We start from the raw sequence: 15,079 nt of genomic DNA on the forward strand, positions 1-15,079 counted from the left end.
ATTTATTTATTTTTAGCATACAAGATACCGTCAGCTTCTCTGTAAACAACAAATTCGATTGAACTGTAAAAATTTATGGGGCTGAAAAAGAAACGATTTTAAGTTTCATATTGCGAAATTTGTGAGAAAATTTAGCTGTCAGGAAGTTCGCTTAGATTACACTGGCCAGCAAAACATTTGATGAAATTTCATAAATTAAAGCTTTTTTGAGGGCTTTGGACGCTCTGAATATCTAAGTTGACGAGTGAAAAATGAAAGTTTTTATAGATAGATTTAGAGGTAGAGGCAGAGAAAAATATTTAAACAAAAAAATACAAATAAATCCTAAATTATTTTTCGCTTTTAATTGCGAATTAGCACATCTAAATCTTATTGAAGATTTTAGTTCAGTTTCTGCTTACTAAACCTTGTTGGCCAGTGTTATTTGGGTTTTGATTATATCAACATTTTAGGTCTGAAAATCGAATGGTTATTCTCACAATTTTCGAAATAAAATTTGATTTTGATAAGAAATTTTAGGGGTTTTTAATTTTCTCTTGGAATGTAGAATCAATCTTCATTTTAAGCCTGACTCGAAGAGATATTCCTCATGAATATCGGATAAGTTTTCTTGGAACTGTGAAGGTTTCCAGTCAATTTTAATGTTTTGCAATTTTAACAAAAAAATTTTAATGTTTTTTTATTCATGAATCTCTAAAGTTTCGCTTAACTTCGGTGTCTTTATAATATTTATAATATATTTGCAACGCAGTGGCAGCAACTTTAGCGGACTTGTTGCACTCAAGTATGACAGACATGTTCAAGTTGCACAAGCAGCCCATTGAAATATTGCACGCACTCGTTTGGTCAACAAATGTGTGCTACACTTGCCGCATAGAGTGTGCCATAAAATGAGGCACTTGGCGGGTTCCGAGGTGTCGCTTGTCTGGTCAGCACTGCCTTATACCAGTTTTATTTTAGAATATTTAGGAATTTGGAATTTCCAAAAAATAAAAATTAAATTAAATAAATAAAATAATTAAATTAAATAAATAAAATGAAATAATCTCATTAAAATAACTGCAATTGCTGAAATACTCAATGCAATTTGATTTCGATTTAGGCAAATTTGTATTTTTTATATTCTGCTCCAATTTTCGGTTTTTGCCTTTTGCACAAAATTGTTTTTCCGATTTGAGCTGCCTTCCTCCATTTCATTCCCCTCCTTTCTCTATATAAATTTGCTTTGCTGGCATTGTCCTTGTGCCCACAGGCGCCATCTAGTGTCGGGCAGCCGCATAACTCTTCTCATATGCAACAAACTTGCAAAGTTGGCGAAGCGCATAAGTTACTTTTGTTAGGCTAGAGTGGAGTGTGGAACCATTTTGCGTGTGGAAATTCTGCTTTTCTCGCTCTTTTCATTTTCATTTTCTTTCTCCTTCTTTGTTTTTTATACTTTCAGCGTTCTTTTTCGCATTTTTCACTGGCTGTCTTCGGCTTTTGCAGTGTTTGTTTTTGTGTGGCAACTTTTTGTGGATGCGTCGCGGTTGGCAGCGTCTTAAAGAGGCCAGAAAAAGTGCGGCGAGTGAGTGCTTTATGAGTGGGAGTATGTGAAGAAGTGTGTCTGAATGTATGTATGTGAACTCAAGTAACATTTCTAGAATAAGAACTTTTGTGTATAGACCAGATCGAACAGCTTGCCAAACATATGACAACAGAATGAATAATTGAGGGGTTTCAAGTCTCTTCAAATCATTTTGATTGACATACATTTTGGTAAATTTTGTAACGAGCTTTTTTTAGTTTTTTTCGAGTGAGTTGTAGTAACATTAGCTGTAACAATAACTGGAAGTCTATGTGTGGATCAGGTCAGCAGGAAACTTGTTTATGCCAGCTATAAAGCTGACGTGGCTAAAATTCTTTCTGCTTTATTCCAAGCGTAGCACAGAAAACAAAGATCGTATCAATATATAACCACAATATATTTAAGTAGAACTACTCTACAAGAGTATATATAAGCTATAGTATTTACTTACATGTCGTATTCCTATAGACATCTGATGAAGATATACTGGAGTTAACTTACCAAGCTTCAAGTCTCTTACAGGAAAAAAAAACCCAATTCAATATACTCTTTTCATTTAATGAAACAAGCGCTGTGAGTGCGTGTTTTGTGTGTTGCAAGCGAGCAAAGTAGTTTAATTCTTCTTGCAGCTGTCAGCTCCATCTGCAGGTTGATAAATTTTTCACGGAATGTGCACCTGACAAAAAACAGTGCCAAAGGATGTTGCATGGGAAAGAGCTGGCAGCACGGCCACCACACAAGTTGCAGCACCAGAATGCCTATACAGCAGAAGCAGCTCTTTATGCACACAGTGAGCGCAGTTTACTTTTGAAGTCTACAACCGGCGGCGCCTAACAAAATAATTCTACAAAAAGTTTCTTTTTTTCCCAAAATACATATATGTTGAAGTTTATCTTGAGTTGGTGCAGCTGCTGCTGCCATGAGAGTGTCAAATAAATAGAAGCTTGTTAAGTAATTATCACTTGAAGGTAAATTAACATTTGAAGTGCTGTCGGAGGAAACCGCGCTGAGAGTTGGCAACATCTCAAAGGTAAATTTAAATCAGATAAAGTGATTCGATTATTTTTACAATCAGGAAGGTGTAAATAAATTCATAAATTAATAATATACTGATTTTATTTATATGAATTTTATTTGTAGGAATTGAAAATTAATATTAGCTCATGTAACCCAAAAATGCCTCTCTTCTTTTATACTAATTGATGCACAAATTTTACTTTGATTTCTATCTTAAAGTAAAGCGTAAATATTAGTTTCAAAGTTAGTTATTGTTGCCTCTTAAAGCTCACTTTTATGCTGTTGCTGCTCAACAGCAGGCAAACATTGAGAAGACTTGTTATTGGCTTCATAGAGGAAGTGCTTGCAATGCCAACTGGCAATCGTTGAGGCCTGTTCAAGCAAGAAGATGTTATTCGTTGTTGTTTCTGTTAATAATGAGTCTCTTTCGTTAATATATAATGCAGCTTTCGACTGTTTAGCTGCTCATCTAAGAGGATTGTCCCATAAATGTTCATGTTCTTTCATGCAATGCCACTGTGGACATGTCACTTGCAATTTGCTTCACTCTAATCAACGGCAAATACATGACTGCATAGCCCAAGCACGACCCTCTCTTTCTCTCTCTGTGCTAACCACAAATCGAAAATAATCTTTATTTGGTTTTATTTGTCTTATTTGTGCCTTGTTTGTTCCGCTTTCTTATTCTTTTTTTGTGGGTTGCTGTAAAACTTTACGATTATCTGTGGGTGCGACTTTTATGTCTGTAATTTGCGCTAAGTCCCTGCAACGAATTTTCATGATGTCACATTTGACTTTTTCCCGAGATCAGATTTCTATTTAGTATCGTGCGATAAGCCACAATCAATTACAGGTTGTGCGGCGTTGCGAAGCTTAAAGCGAGATTCTGAGCCTTTAGATTTCTTCTTTGAAGTTAGCTCTGGAGGAAATGTGTCCGAGGTTTACTTAACATTTATTTAACATTATATGTTAGCTTAACATTAATGTGAAGAAATGTTAAGTAGCAAGCGTAGGCTTGATTGGACGAATGCCAGCAGCATGTGTCGTAGCAAAAGAAAACGAACGTGAGGTAATATGAGAGACAAGAGCTTCAGTTGGCATGTGACAGACAAGAGGAAATTGAGATTCACTGCCTTCTGAGAGTGTTTCAATAAAACAAGGTAAAATCAAGTCTACTGGGAATGAATCAGAATCAACCCAACTCCAACACATATATAATAAATATTAACCAATTATAGTCTTGTCAACAAGAAATATATCATCTATTTAAAAAGTATATATCTTGTTTTTTTCAGTTTTTCTTTGAATTATTTATCTATTCTATTTGTTTCCTTTAAAAGTATTTCCCATCATATAATAATATTCCTAACCTCGCGGAAGTTCAACGTTCACAATACATTTTGAACCTACAATTTTCTCTAGAGCAACCGAAAATATTAAATGCAATTTAACAAAATGTTTTAACCATGAGCTGCTGTTAAAAAGCAAACTTGGCAAACTATATTAAATTTATGCAATTCCATTTCGTTTTCATTTTGTTAAACAATTCAATTGAATTCATGGAATTGTTGTGCTTAATGTATATAAAAAATGCAATAAAAGCAGAAAAGGAATGAAAAGTATTAAAAGTATTAAAATTTCAAGTATAAAAATTATTTCATAATGTTTAAAGAAATATTTATAATATATATAATCAATTTAAGTCAACTATTTATAGTCAAAAATTAAATTGAAAATAAGATAAACTCTTTTATCCTTTACTATATTCGGTTTGGGTATTTATTTCGACAAAACCAAACTGAAAATCGACACAACTCAGTCATGCGAATAGACAGTGTCCTTTGCCTTTACAACATTCCTTGCCACACGCTTCACACTTGCCACATCCTTGTGAGAGACAAACAACAAAGTCGGAACGCGTTCCGTGTCAGAGTGTGTGTGGCAGCTACAGAAATATGTAAATGAAATTAAATTGACTGAAATTTTATAGGCAAACTACGTGCAATGCAAGGAAATGGGCATAATTTTATAAGCTTAAAAGTTGAGAGTTTTGACTTCAGAATTGGGGATATAAATAAGGAAGCAAAAATTTGGTGTAAAAGGAATTTCGGAAAAAAATACATTAAACAAAGAACATTATCTCTGCTACTTAAGGGATTTTACTGAAATGTTTAGCATATGATCTGCATATACTAATGAATATGTAACAACTAAGTGAAAATTTAGTTTTAAAGACTTATAAAATATAATTTAAGAACAAAATTTCAATAAAGCTTTTAATCGATAATTTTAAAATGGGAATAGTTATCGATTATGAGAGAGCATCATAAAAGCATCCGTAAAAGTCCCCATGCTTTATAGGCTCTGAGACCGATGCATCATATATACGGACAAACGAACAGACATATAAATGGACTAAATTAAAATTAAATTAAATCAATAATATATACATATGAATGTATGATAAAGGCATAAGGAGGCATGGCAGATGCCATGCCAACCCACGCCTCCTTCCGTCTGTTAAACACATTTGGACAAAACTATTAAACCATGATTTTCACTTTACAATGAAATATAAACCATGTTTACAACAGAAAAAAGATAATGTAAATAATTTGCAATTGAAATGCTAAGCCTCGTTTAACTGAATCGCATTACTTATTTGTGAACTGCAGTCCGGGCCACACACAAGTTGCCACAGCGGCGTGGACACTTTGATCTGCATATTTAAAATGCTCGTTGAGTTTAATGCAATCCACGAAGTCTAAGGATTCTTGCGGTACGCTTAACGTGCACTTGTGCATGGCTGGCCGCACAGGACACAGAGGACATGCAAGCCGCATAGGACTTTGGTCAGCGACGTGGCCGTAGGCTTACCTGCATCTGCATCTGTATCTCAAACGTGCTGACTCGCCCAGGCATGTGTTCAAACTGCACAACTTCTTTGGATTCTGTACACTTGTGAAAAAGATGGAATTCCATGCTGTTGCAGAGAGAGAGAATTGTTAATGAAGCTGCTTGTCAGGCCCTTAATTACATATCGTCGTAACTTTGTGACTGTGTAGCTGTGCTTACCAAGGTGTATTCAGGATATTCCCGTATTTCCCAGACCTCTGCCCCTGTGACTTTCTCTTGTTTCCAAAACTGCAGAGGACCATGAATGGACGATGCCACGTTACAATTGAGGAGTTAAAGAAGGCATCGGAAGTAGAAGATCACATAAAATGATTAGAAATAATGTTGGCACTTTAAAAAGGAATATTATGAATTAAAAAATGTATTTTTAGAAGAAAAAAAAACATTAAAAACTTTATGAACTGAAGAAACTTAAAATCTATAGCAAAATGCTGCTCAATATTTTATTTTATAATCGGATAAGTCCGATGGCAAGTGTAGATAACTAAATTACTGTGAATTTAATAAGATTGTAAGCACATTTTAAAAACTGTTCATCAAGATTCATTTTTATGCAAATATTGTAAAATCAAGTCAGGAATCTTAATATGTGAGAATTTATTAATAGATCATGGTGATATGATCAACATAATCAATTTAAATAGATCATTAGAGTACGAACACTTCAATATGTGCTTCTTCACATATTTCCGAATAAAATTAAATATTTTGCATATTTATAAAAAAAAGAACAAATAAGATATATTAAGCTTGCTAAACTGTAAACGAGGGATGTTGTTGCTTCATCTTAGCAGAGCAACTGAATAGAATGATATGGGGAAATAGTTTAAGGTGTGAACTCAACATAAGATAAAAACTTGTCTGCTTGGAGTTGAGTCAAGCATGTTGCATGCAACTTGCTGCAGCTACCATCAAGCAACTAGCTCTAACAACTTCTTGTGTTATATATAAATGATAAATTTATTTATATGATGTCTAATAAGAAAGTTGTAGCTGAGAGTTGAGGACTGTGAAAGATATAATTATAGATAATATAATAATTCGAATTTTTTAAATATTAAATTTTTTAATTTAATTAACAAAATATTCTATTTGTAACTATATTTATTTTTATAAATTTTCTTTAAAAATAATAATTGATTTTCTTATCTACATTTCGTTTCCCTTTTCTGGACTTTTATCTTGGGCATAAGTAAGTGCTCAATAAATTAATGTTGAAAACAGGAAAAAAAGCAAACAAATGCCACAGCAAGTGCAATCGATTTGTCTTGCACTGCGCACATGGACAATGTACAACGGGTCGTATGAGTAACAAGTGCAGCTCATAAATTCGCCAGCTGACAACAACCACAAGCAAATAAATAATGCACAATTTACAAAGTGTTGCTGTAGAGTTATGTCTGTTCTCCTAGTGGATGCTGATTCAATTTGGATGTCCGGCTAGCAAAATGAGGTTCAGATTTGAAATATAACTGTTAATTATGGCCCAAGGGGTGTGACTCAAAAATACAAAATATTTTCTTAATATAAATTTTAAACAATTTTCTTTGTGATGACAAATTATCGATCATAAAAAGGATGTTTTTTTTGGAGTTACAGAAGTTTAAATTATAAAATAATAATTAAATATATTTTTAATATTGTTGAAATTAATTTTTTTGGATTGAAAATCTTATGACATTATAGCTTAAATATGATTTTGGAGCAGTGACATCTATAAATTATATAACCTGCTCATTAGATCAAGGCAAGCATAGACTTTGTATAGAATTTATAGGCCTTTAGGCCTTGAGCGAGTATTAAGCAGTCAGTCATATTCTACTTACCTTTTGCTCTGCCAGTTTGGCTTTGACATCTGTTTGCAGATTTGCATTTTAAAATAAATAAATTCTCTTATTTCTGAGCAGAATATTTTATTGCAAAGCTGCAACTAGTTGAATACACAATAAAGTGTGTTTTCACATGTGTTTTGATACAAACACAGCGAGACGGAGTCTATAAAGGCTTTCAGTAATTGTCGTTTGCAGTCAATCAGCGAACTGGCAATAAGTCAAATGCATCGATTTCTAGTCATTTTCTTGTGTTTCCTTTTCATGGGAAAGGAGAGTTTGACTGACCCGTTGGTAAGGAAAGCTTGGCGGGACTATCACTTGATGCCGACGAATAAACATAAAGTATTGGAGCATCTCATCATGGCTCCCTCTCAGAATCTATCAATGGTAAAGTCACTATATATATATTAATAAATTATATTAAATTAAGTCAGATTTGTTTACTCACATTTTTGTAGGCTCAAAAAGATATCATGTTGGCCAGCTGCAAAAAGGTGCACCAAAGATGCCTGTATGCTGAGGAGTGTTGCTCTCAGCAATGTGTGAAGCGTTACAAGAGGTGCATTCACTTTTGGACTTGACTAAATAAATCTGCGCTAAGTCATATATCATTATATATATATGTAGGCTGAATCATAAATACATAGAGTCTAATTTAATGGATGTTTAGTATTTTATTTTCGCAGCTTTAGCAACTGCCTTATTTATTGTTATGCCTTATTTGTTGAGAAATTCTGATTAAAGAACTTGAGTTAAATGTTGTGATCTAAGCTTCCAGAACCCGCCGTGGGAAACTATAATAAGATCAGTTACTTGTAGAGGATGAAAACTGATGTTTATTGCCAGTGCTCCTAGTTCATAAGAACGGAGCGAGGATGAGTTCAGCAAAGATTGCAGTCAGCTCAATAATTCGGTCCAATACATCAGGCCTAAATCAGTTTTTTTTATTTAACCTAACAATGCCGCCACAGCTCAAGGCTAATATATCATATGCTATTGCTGTTCTACCTAGCTACCTACCTTACATCTTACACAAGAAGCACTGCCAATCAGGACTTGACAAAATACATATATAACTAAAGTAAGATCTCAAAGCATTTTTGTAATATATTTTAAATACATTTTAAGTAATTTGAGCTCATTTCTTATTCACCATATATATTCTTAGCTGGTATATCATTGGGGGCTATGTAATCAATACACCGTTGACTTTCCATCACGCATTGTAAAGTGCAACATTCTTCGGCGATGCGGCATTTCATGCCAATACCTTTGCAATTGTCAGCCAGGCTTAAGCGCTGCATCTGTGAATCAATAATTAAAATGCGCGTTACGTAATATAATAAAGAAAATATTTGGAATTCTCTTTTACTCTAGTCAGGTTCTTCGAAAGTTTCATCAGCTGAGGACCAACTGTTGTTCTCGCTTTGCATGTGTGAGGTCGCAGACGCATAGCGTTTGCGAAGAGCATCAGACCCAGCATGGCAACTAGAATAATCTGCAGAGACTTCATTGAGAGTGTATCGAAGGTTTTGTTGTTACTAACAATAAGCCGAGTTTATTGAAGCTTTTATAACCAGCTGAGCAAGTGCTTGCAGTTGGCCATAAATTTAAATCTATTTCAATTGCTCTAGAGCTAAATCTGTTTAGCTAATATTAATTATATGAAAAGTTCTTCAGTCTGCAATATTTTAAAAAACAACTTCACATTAGCATTAGCTAAATGGCCTATAATGTGTCGCATATGTTTTTCTATATCTACCAAGCCACCTATGTAAGCTATACAATCCTAACTCGCTGCTCAGTAACAAAAACAACTAAAAATGAAATGTTCAATAATTATTTTCTTTGTTGTATTCGGACTGTGCTTAGTCCTGTGTGAAAAAAGCAAGGAGCTAGAAGTCGACAATTATCAATGGCGATATAGAGTCTTACAAGATCTATTAATACCGCCCCTCAGAAATGTGACAAAGGTAGGCCTGACTATTTATATTTATATGCCCCATTACAAGCTCATCTATCAACTTCAGCATTATCCCACTGCAGACATGAAATCACTTTGTAAAGGAAGCGGAGAGCGTTGTCGTCGTGCTGAGGATTGTTGCACGCTGATGTGCCTCAAGAAGTACCATGAATGTATTTTTTAAAATTTAAATGAGATTATTAAAGATGATTATTTACTTGTATTTTTTATTTTAAATATTTCTATTGTGCTTAGAAACTTAATATTTATTATTTATGGCAACAACATATTTTTGTTTTATTTATTTTATTTTATTTATATATTACATATATTTTTTAAGCTTTACTCAAGACTCATAAAATAAGATGCAAAATGCAATCTTTGGAGTCTCTAGACATTTCAAAATTTTAACTAGCTTTAATCTTAAATTTTAGCTATTAATATTTTAAGTCTTTTGTTTATTAAACTTAATTACCTAATTGTAATTAGATTTGCAAGGCATAAAATAAATAATTATTAAATTGAAAATTCATAATTTCTGTAATTAAAAACTTTAAAAAGTTTTTTCATGTAACGAAATTTTTCAACGGAGACTGCTTTCTGAATAATTGAGCTGTCACATAAAAAACTGTAGTTTTGAACAGTTTAATTAAATGTTTGCAATAGACGTTGCCAATGGCTTTTTGATAGCTGCGCACCGACAGCCTTTGGGGTGTGTCCGTTGCGAGGACGAAAGCTGCCAAACAAGTGGTTGCATTCCGTAACTAGGAAGCATTCGAAAGTTTTTAGTTCCAATACAACTTGTGCTATGTGTAGTCGTGTTAATACATACCTGAATGGAAATCAAAGCTGGCGACGCAAGTTTGATCGATAGAAATTGTTCAATGCGCCAATGTTTTTGGCTGTATAGAAGTAGCAGCAACAGCAAAATCACACATAGTGTCTAAGTGAACAAGCGCGTCAAGTAGCAGATATGGAGGAGCTACAGGATAGTAGTATACACCACATGACTGCAAAAGTAATTGCTGCCATTAAGAATGCCAAATGCTATGAGCCAATCTACAAGGAGTTACAGCGTCTCGTTGCCAGTCCCAGCGTCGACAAGAACGACATGCGCAACACGCTGGAGGATGCCATCAAGGCGGCCGGCCTGGAGACAGAGATACGCAATATGATATTCAATTTGGTGCGCAGTCGCTTGAAGAAGATCGATGCACCAGATGTGCGACAAACGACGGTGAGTGCCAAAGCACTTCGAAGTTCAGCTAAATTACTTAGTTTTACTTCATTCAGAAATCATTGCAGAGCGATCCGTTGAGCTATCTGAAACGGGCCGGCGTCCTGTGGGATCGGCGTGTGAGAAAGAGTCTAAACGCCATGTGTGGAGAGCTGAAGGTGCCGCTGCATGGTCAGCCGCGCATCAGCGCCGATCGCGAGGATTTCGTTGCCAAATGGAATGAGCTCAGCAACTACAACATGGGTATGAGAGACCTAAACACCGATTGTCTAAGCTAACCCTAATACTTTCGTTAGATCTAGCAAGTTATCGCCCTGTATATGCGCCCAAGGATTTGCTGGAGGTTTTGCTCTCGCTCAAGGGACCCACAAGACCCAATGAGGACAACGAGTAAGTGTTTTGGCTAAAAATATTTTAGTATAAAACCCTATTTTTTGGCTTTTAGTCAAATACCCCAATGGGAGTTCTCGCATATTGCGCTGCCTGTGAAAAATCTGTTCGATCTGCGTACACATTATGCGGATCTCTTGCGCAACGATCCTTACAACATCCACGACTCGGCGGTCCAGTGCCAGATTATTCTGGATAGCAAGCTCGCGCCAATGTGTCAGCAGTACTTAAAGAAGGGCTGTACGCCAGCTCCCTATCGTGGAGCCCTTTGGGCAGCTGTGCTTGATAGCAAGCTGCACGACTACGTGAGTTTAATATGAGATTATTATTGAGTAGAATTTGCTTTAAGAAAATTGTGATTGTGATTAAAAAATTGTGATAAAGTCGAAAATTTACTAAACACTTGTAAAAGATACACTCTCGCCCTAAAAATTCCCAAGCCTTCAATAGTAGTTGAAGTGTTCAGAGACAATTTGGGCTCCCAATTTGGCCATTGAAAACTGAGTTTCGTTGTCGCTCAGCGCTTAGGCTTAATACAAATTTAAAGATCTCTATGCTTGTCTATCACTGAGCTCCTTAATGGGTATTGAAATACAATTACAATAATATAAAAAAATATATATATATAAATAATTTATACCACGACTGAACACCACTCCATAAACATAAATCTTTTATTCAAATTCTCTCAACAGGACATCGAGAACTGGCAAAAGCTGCGCAACAGCGTTTGGACCACCGATCATATTGTCGATAAGCTTGTCTTCAAGGACATACAGCTGACGGCTTCGAACGATGATCAGTATTTCGTATTCGAGGACGTGCTGTATCAGGTGCTCTTGTGCTTCTCCCGGGACACGGATATTGCCAACTGTGTGGAGTATGAAACGTTTCCGGTGAAGGGCAAGACCTATGAGGGGCCGCCGTCGGGCGTGGTGCCGTTTCATGGCATCTGCATGTTCGCTGCACCCTTTTGCTACCTGTACGATTCGCCCGTGTGCCTATATTATACATTTCGTGCCTTTTACATACGGTATTGCCATCGATTGACCACGATCAACACGCATCCGCAGGGCATTGTTAGCCTGTGCCTTCTATTCGAGAAGCTGCTGCAGACCTACGAGCCTCAGCTGTGGTCGCACTTTCGTGAGCTTCAGATACAGCCGTAAGTATTACATTAATTGTTGACTCCATTTCTAACTTTTTTTAAGCCTTTTCCTTATTTCAGTCTCAGAGTTGTCTTCAAATGGCTGATGCGCGGCTTCTCAGGCCATCTGCCACCGGATCAATTGCTCGTTCTATGGGACTTGGTAGGCATTTAGCCATCGCAGCCTTGTGATTGGTAAATATGTTTCTCTCTTTTCAGATTCTTGGCTATGATAGCCTGGAGATCTTGCCACTATTTGCCATTATAATATTAAGCTTTCGCAAGGATAGCTTAATGCAGGTGTCTTCACTTGACAGCATCGAGTCAATTTTGGCTGATTTATCGTCTATAAAGGTCTTGCCATTAGTACAATTGGCGTTGAGTCGCGACTAGGTGTATGCTTCTTCCTCTACAAATTTAAAGTACGAAGTTATCGATAAATTAGACACACTTATCGATAATTTAATAAAAATTTAACTTGTTTTATTTGCTGTATGCCGCGCCTGTGTGTTAAAGAGTCGCGTCAAGATATTACCAATGCTCCAGAAGGACTCCATGTTCAGAGAGTTTTTATTTGAAATATACCAAAGGAGTGTGTCGAAAAGAATTATAATAAATAATAAATGTTTTATAAATATTTCATGAGATATTTTAGATCTTAAAGCTTTATATTCAAACTCTTATTTTCTATGCGCTGTCAGAACTCTTTCACCTGCCATGCATTTCCTTGGCTATAATAGCATATTCAGGAGAGTGACAATTCGGACAGGTAATAGATAAGCAATAGAATAGTGGAAATGTATTCTAACTAGTTTAGTGTGTGCGGAGCATAGTACAAATTGAATTTGCCGAGGATATGGTTACCAATTATATGTTAGTGTCAGTTAGCGCGTGACAGGCGTACGCCGTGGGGGCGAGCAGGGCATTCAAATAGAAACGGTTTCGCATGTCGGCATGCGTGTCAAGGGACTGTTAACAGGCAATATTTAGTGCACTTCCAACACACAGGACATGGCGCTGATTTGTACCGGAAGCCAGCCAAAAATCCATTTGCGAGCTGACAACGCGACGCGCCAAGGCTAAGCTTTGATGCATATGTTTCTCTTTTGCATTTCCATTTACTGTTAGGCTGCAGGACACGACTGTGTTTATGTTTATTATCTGATTCCCCCCCCCCCCCCCCCCCCCCCCCCTCGACTTGTTGTAACTTAATTATTCGGCTGGCCAAGTTTTGAGCTCTTACAGCCCCTGCGCTCTCCTACTTGAGTATGCCGTATTATAATTTAATAATTGGTTCATGTTCATTTGTTCGGCTGCAGCTTGCTTCCGACTAGGGCGCTGTCCTCATGTGCACAGGCCTAAGTATGTTTCTATCTAGGAATTGGTTAAATGAAAATCCGTTATTCAATCTACAAGCCCAGTCTAATTACATACTGTTTGTGTTTTGTGTTTGTTCCAATTTACTTGGCCTATTGATTTTATCGCATTTGTTTACTGCCAGGTTTCTTGCTCTATGCTTTCGACATGGCTAGCAACTAGAAATTAATTAGATAATTTTCTTAGAAAACATGTTTAATCAAGTGTTTACTTGTGTAAAAGCTAGAGATGCTGAGGCATTAAATTGTTTTCGTATATTTTGAAATTTAGTTGTTCTTAATAAATATTTATTCATTGCAAATTTGTAAAATATTTCTATTGCAAATATTTGAAGGTATATAAAGGTTGCTTTTTTAAGAGTTGAACAAGCTTAAATTGTAATAAATTAATTAATATTATTTTGATATACAAAAATAAGCTTTATTTATTAGAACATTTAATGACAATAATTTCTAAATATGATTTTGACAAACTGAATTGAAAGCTGGAACACAATTTCTATAATAGACCAGAACTATTATTGAAATATATTTAAGCCTAACTAAACAATAAAATACTATTAGCTGTTAAATGGACTATTAAATAAAGTAATGTTGCCTACTGAAAATTGTGCTTCTCTAAAAACCACTTATTGTATATATAAGTAGAAAGTTTTTTACCCTTAAGCTATAATTGTATAACCATAGCCCACCTTTCATTACTCCAATTACGTAAACTTAGCCTTATGCCTTTCAACATTATATTGTTATAGCAGCTTCAATCAAAATACTTTTTTTTGTAAACCTAAATTTATTGCATGATTTGAACTAATCAATGCAATTACTGTAAATTCAGCTCTCACAAGCCAGCTATAAATGAACAGTTTAAAGTTTTAATTAATTTTAAATAATTATAAACAAACATTTTGCAATTAAATATATAAATATTAAATTACACGTCATTTAGAGAACGAAAAAATGAGAAATAAACTCAATTTATTTTTGTGTCATGAAAAATCATTTGCAGCTGGCAGAGACACAGACAATCGGATATGTTGTCATTTATTTTGTCACCCTGCGGTTAATTAAATAAATTTAAAATTAATATAAAATATATTAAGTATATGCCACAGATAGAGAGCTATATTTGAATAGAGCTGGTTAAGCTGTTATTTGTTGTGTACTCGGCCAAGGCAAACGGAAAAATATCCGCAAAGAGTGAAATAACAAGCCAATCATTGGGCTTAGCTGAACTGGTTTGCTGCTGCAGCTTCCGCTCGGCTTTTGCCAACCGCGGGCCACACTGGAGGCAGCTGCTCTTTGGCACGACTCACTGCAAATACCGGAAGTGTTGGCAATGCCTGAACTGAACAACTCAGCCAAGTGCAGTCGACGTTACTGACGCTAATAATGACCCTTCCGGCTTTGCTAATGACGTTTAGCTCAGCTTACACAGTCTTTCATGTTTGCTAGTGCTGATGAGGCTGCTCATTTGTCAGCAATGCCATAAATGTGCTCGTCCTTTGGCATTCCACTTGCTTTGATTGCAATCCAGCCATATATATCAAGTGAGGCATCATACTTAAAGTGTTGAATATATATTTAGTTAGTCACGCATAGCATTTAAGCAAGTTTGCATAAATGCAAACACTGGCACT

At 35.6% G+C, this 15,079-nt stretch overlaps 2 protein-coding genes across 3 annotated transcripts; one reads left to right on the forward strand and one right to left on the reverse strand.

Moving 5' to 3' along the window:
* Window positions 1-8,471: 8,471 nt before the first annotated feature.
* Window positions 8,472-8,846, reverse strand: LOC115483214. Its single transcript, XM_030224490.1, has 2 exons — window positions 8,702-8,846; window positions 8,472-8,633 (listed from the first exon to the last, which is right to left on the reverse strand). The coding sequence occupies exons 1-2, from the start codon at window positions 8,840-8,842 to the stop codon at window positions 8,475-8,477; spliced, it is 300 nt and encodes a 99-aa protein (XP_030080350.1). The 5' UTR covers window positions 8,843-8,846; the 3' UTR covers window positions 8,472-8,474.
* A 1,271-nt stretch (window positions 8,847-10,117) lies between these two features.
* LOC111599460 (TBC1 domain family member 19) lies at window positions 10,118-12,662 on the forward strand. Of its 2 annotated transcripts, none has more exons than XM_023315128.2 (7): window positions 10,118-10,529; window positions 10,586-10,772; window positions 10,826-10,919; window positions 10,975-11,224; window positions 11,615-12,084; window positions 12,148-12,229; window positions 12,286-12,662. In XM_023315128.2, the coding sequence occupies exons 1-7, from the start codon at window positions 10,266-10,268 to the stop codon at window positions 12,457-12,459; spliced, it is 1,521 nt and encodes a 506-aa protein (XP_023170896.1). In that variant the 5' UTR covers window positions 10,118-10,265; the 3' UTR covers window positions 12,460-12,662. The 2 variants fall into 2 exon arrangements, with proteins under 2 accessions (XP_023170896.1, XP_023170897.1); XM_023315129.2 differs by having other exon boundaries at window positions 10,598-10,772.
* The last annotated feature ends 2,417 nt before the right edge of the window (window positions 12,663-15,079 follow it).

The sequence above is a fragment of the Drosophila hydei genome, unplaced genomic scaffold, assembly GCF_003285905.1.
Source record: "Drosophila hydei strain 15085-1641.00,03,60 unplaced genomic scaffold, DhydRS2 tig00008114-arrow-pilon, whole genome shotgun sequence".
Taxonomy (NCBI): Eukaryota; Metazoa; Arthropoda; class Insecta; order Diptera; family Drosophilidae; genus Drosophila; species Drosophila hydei.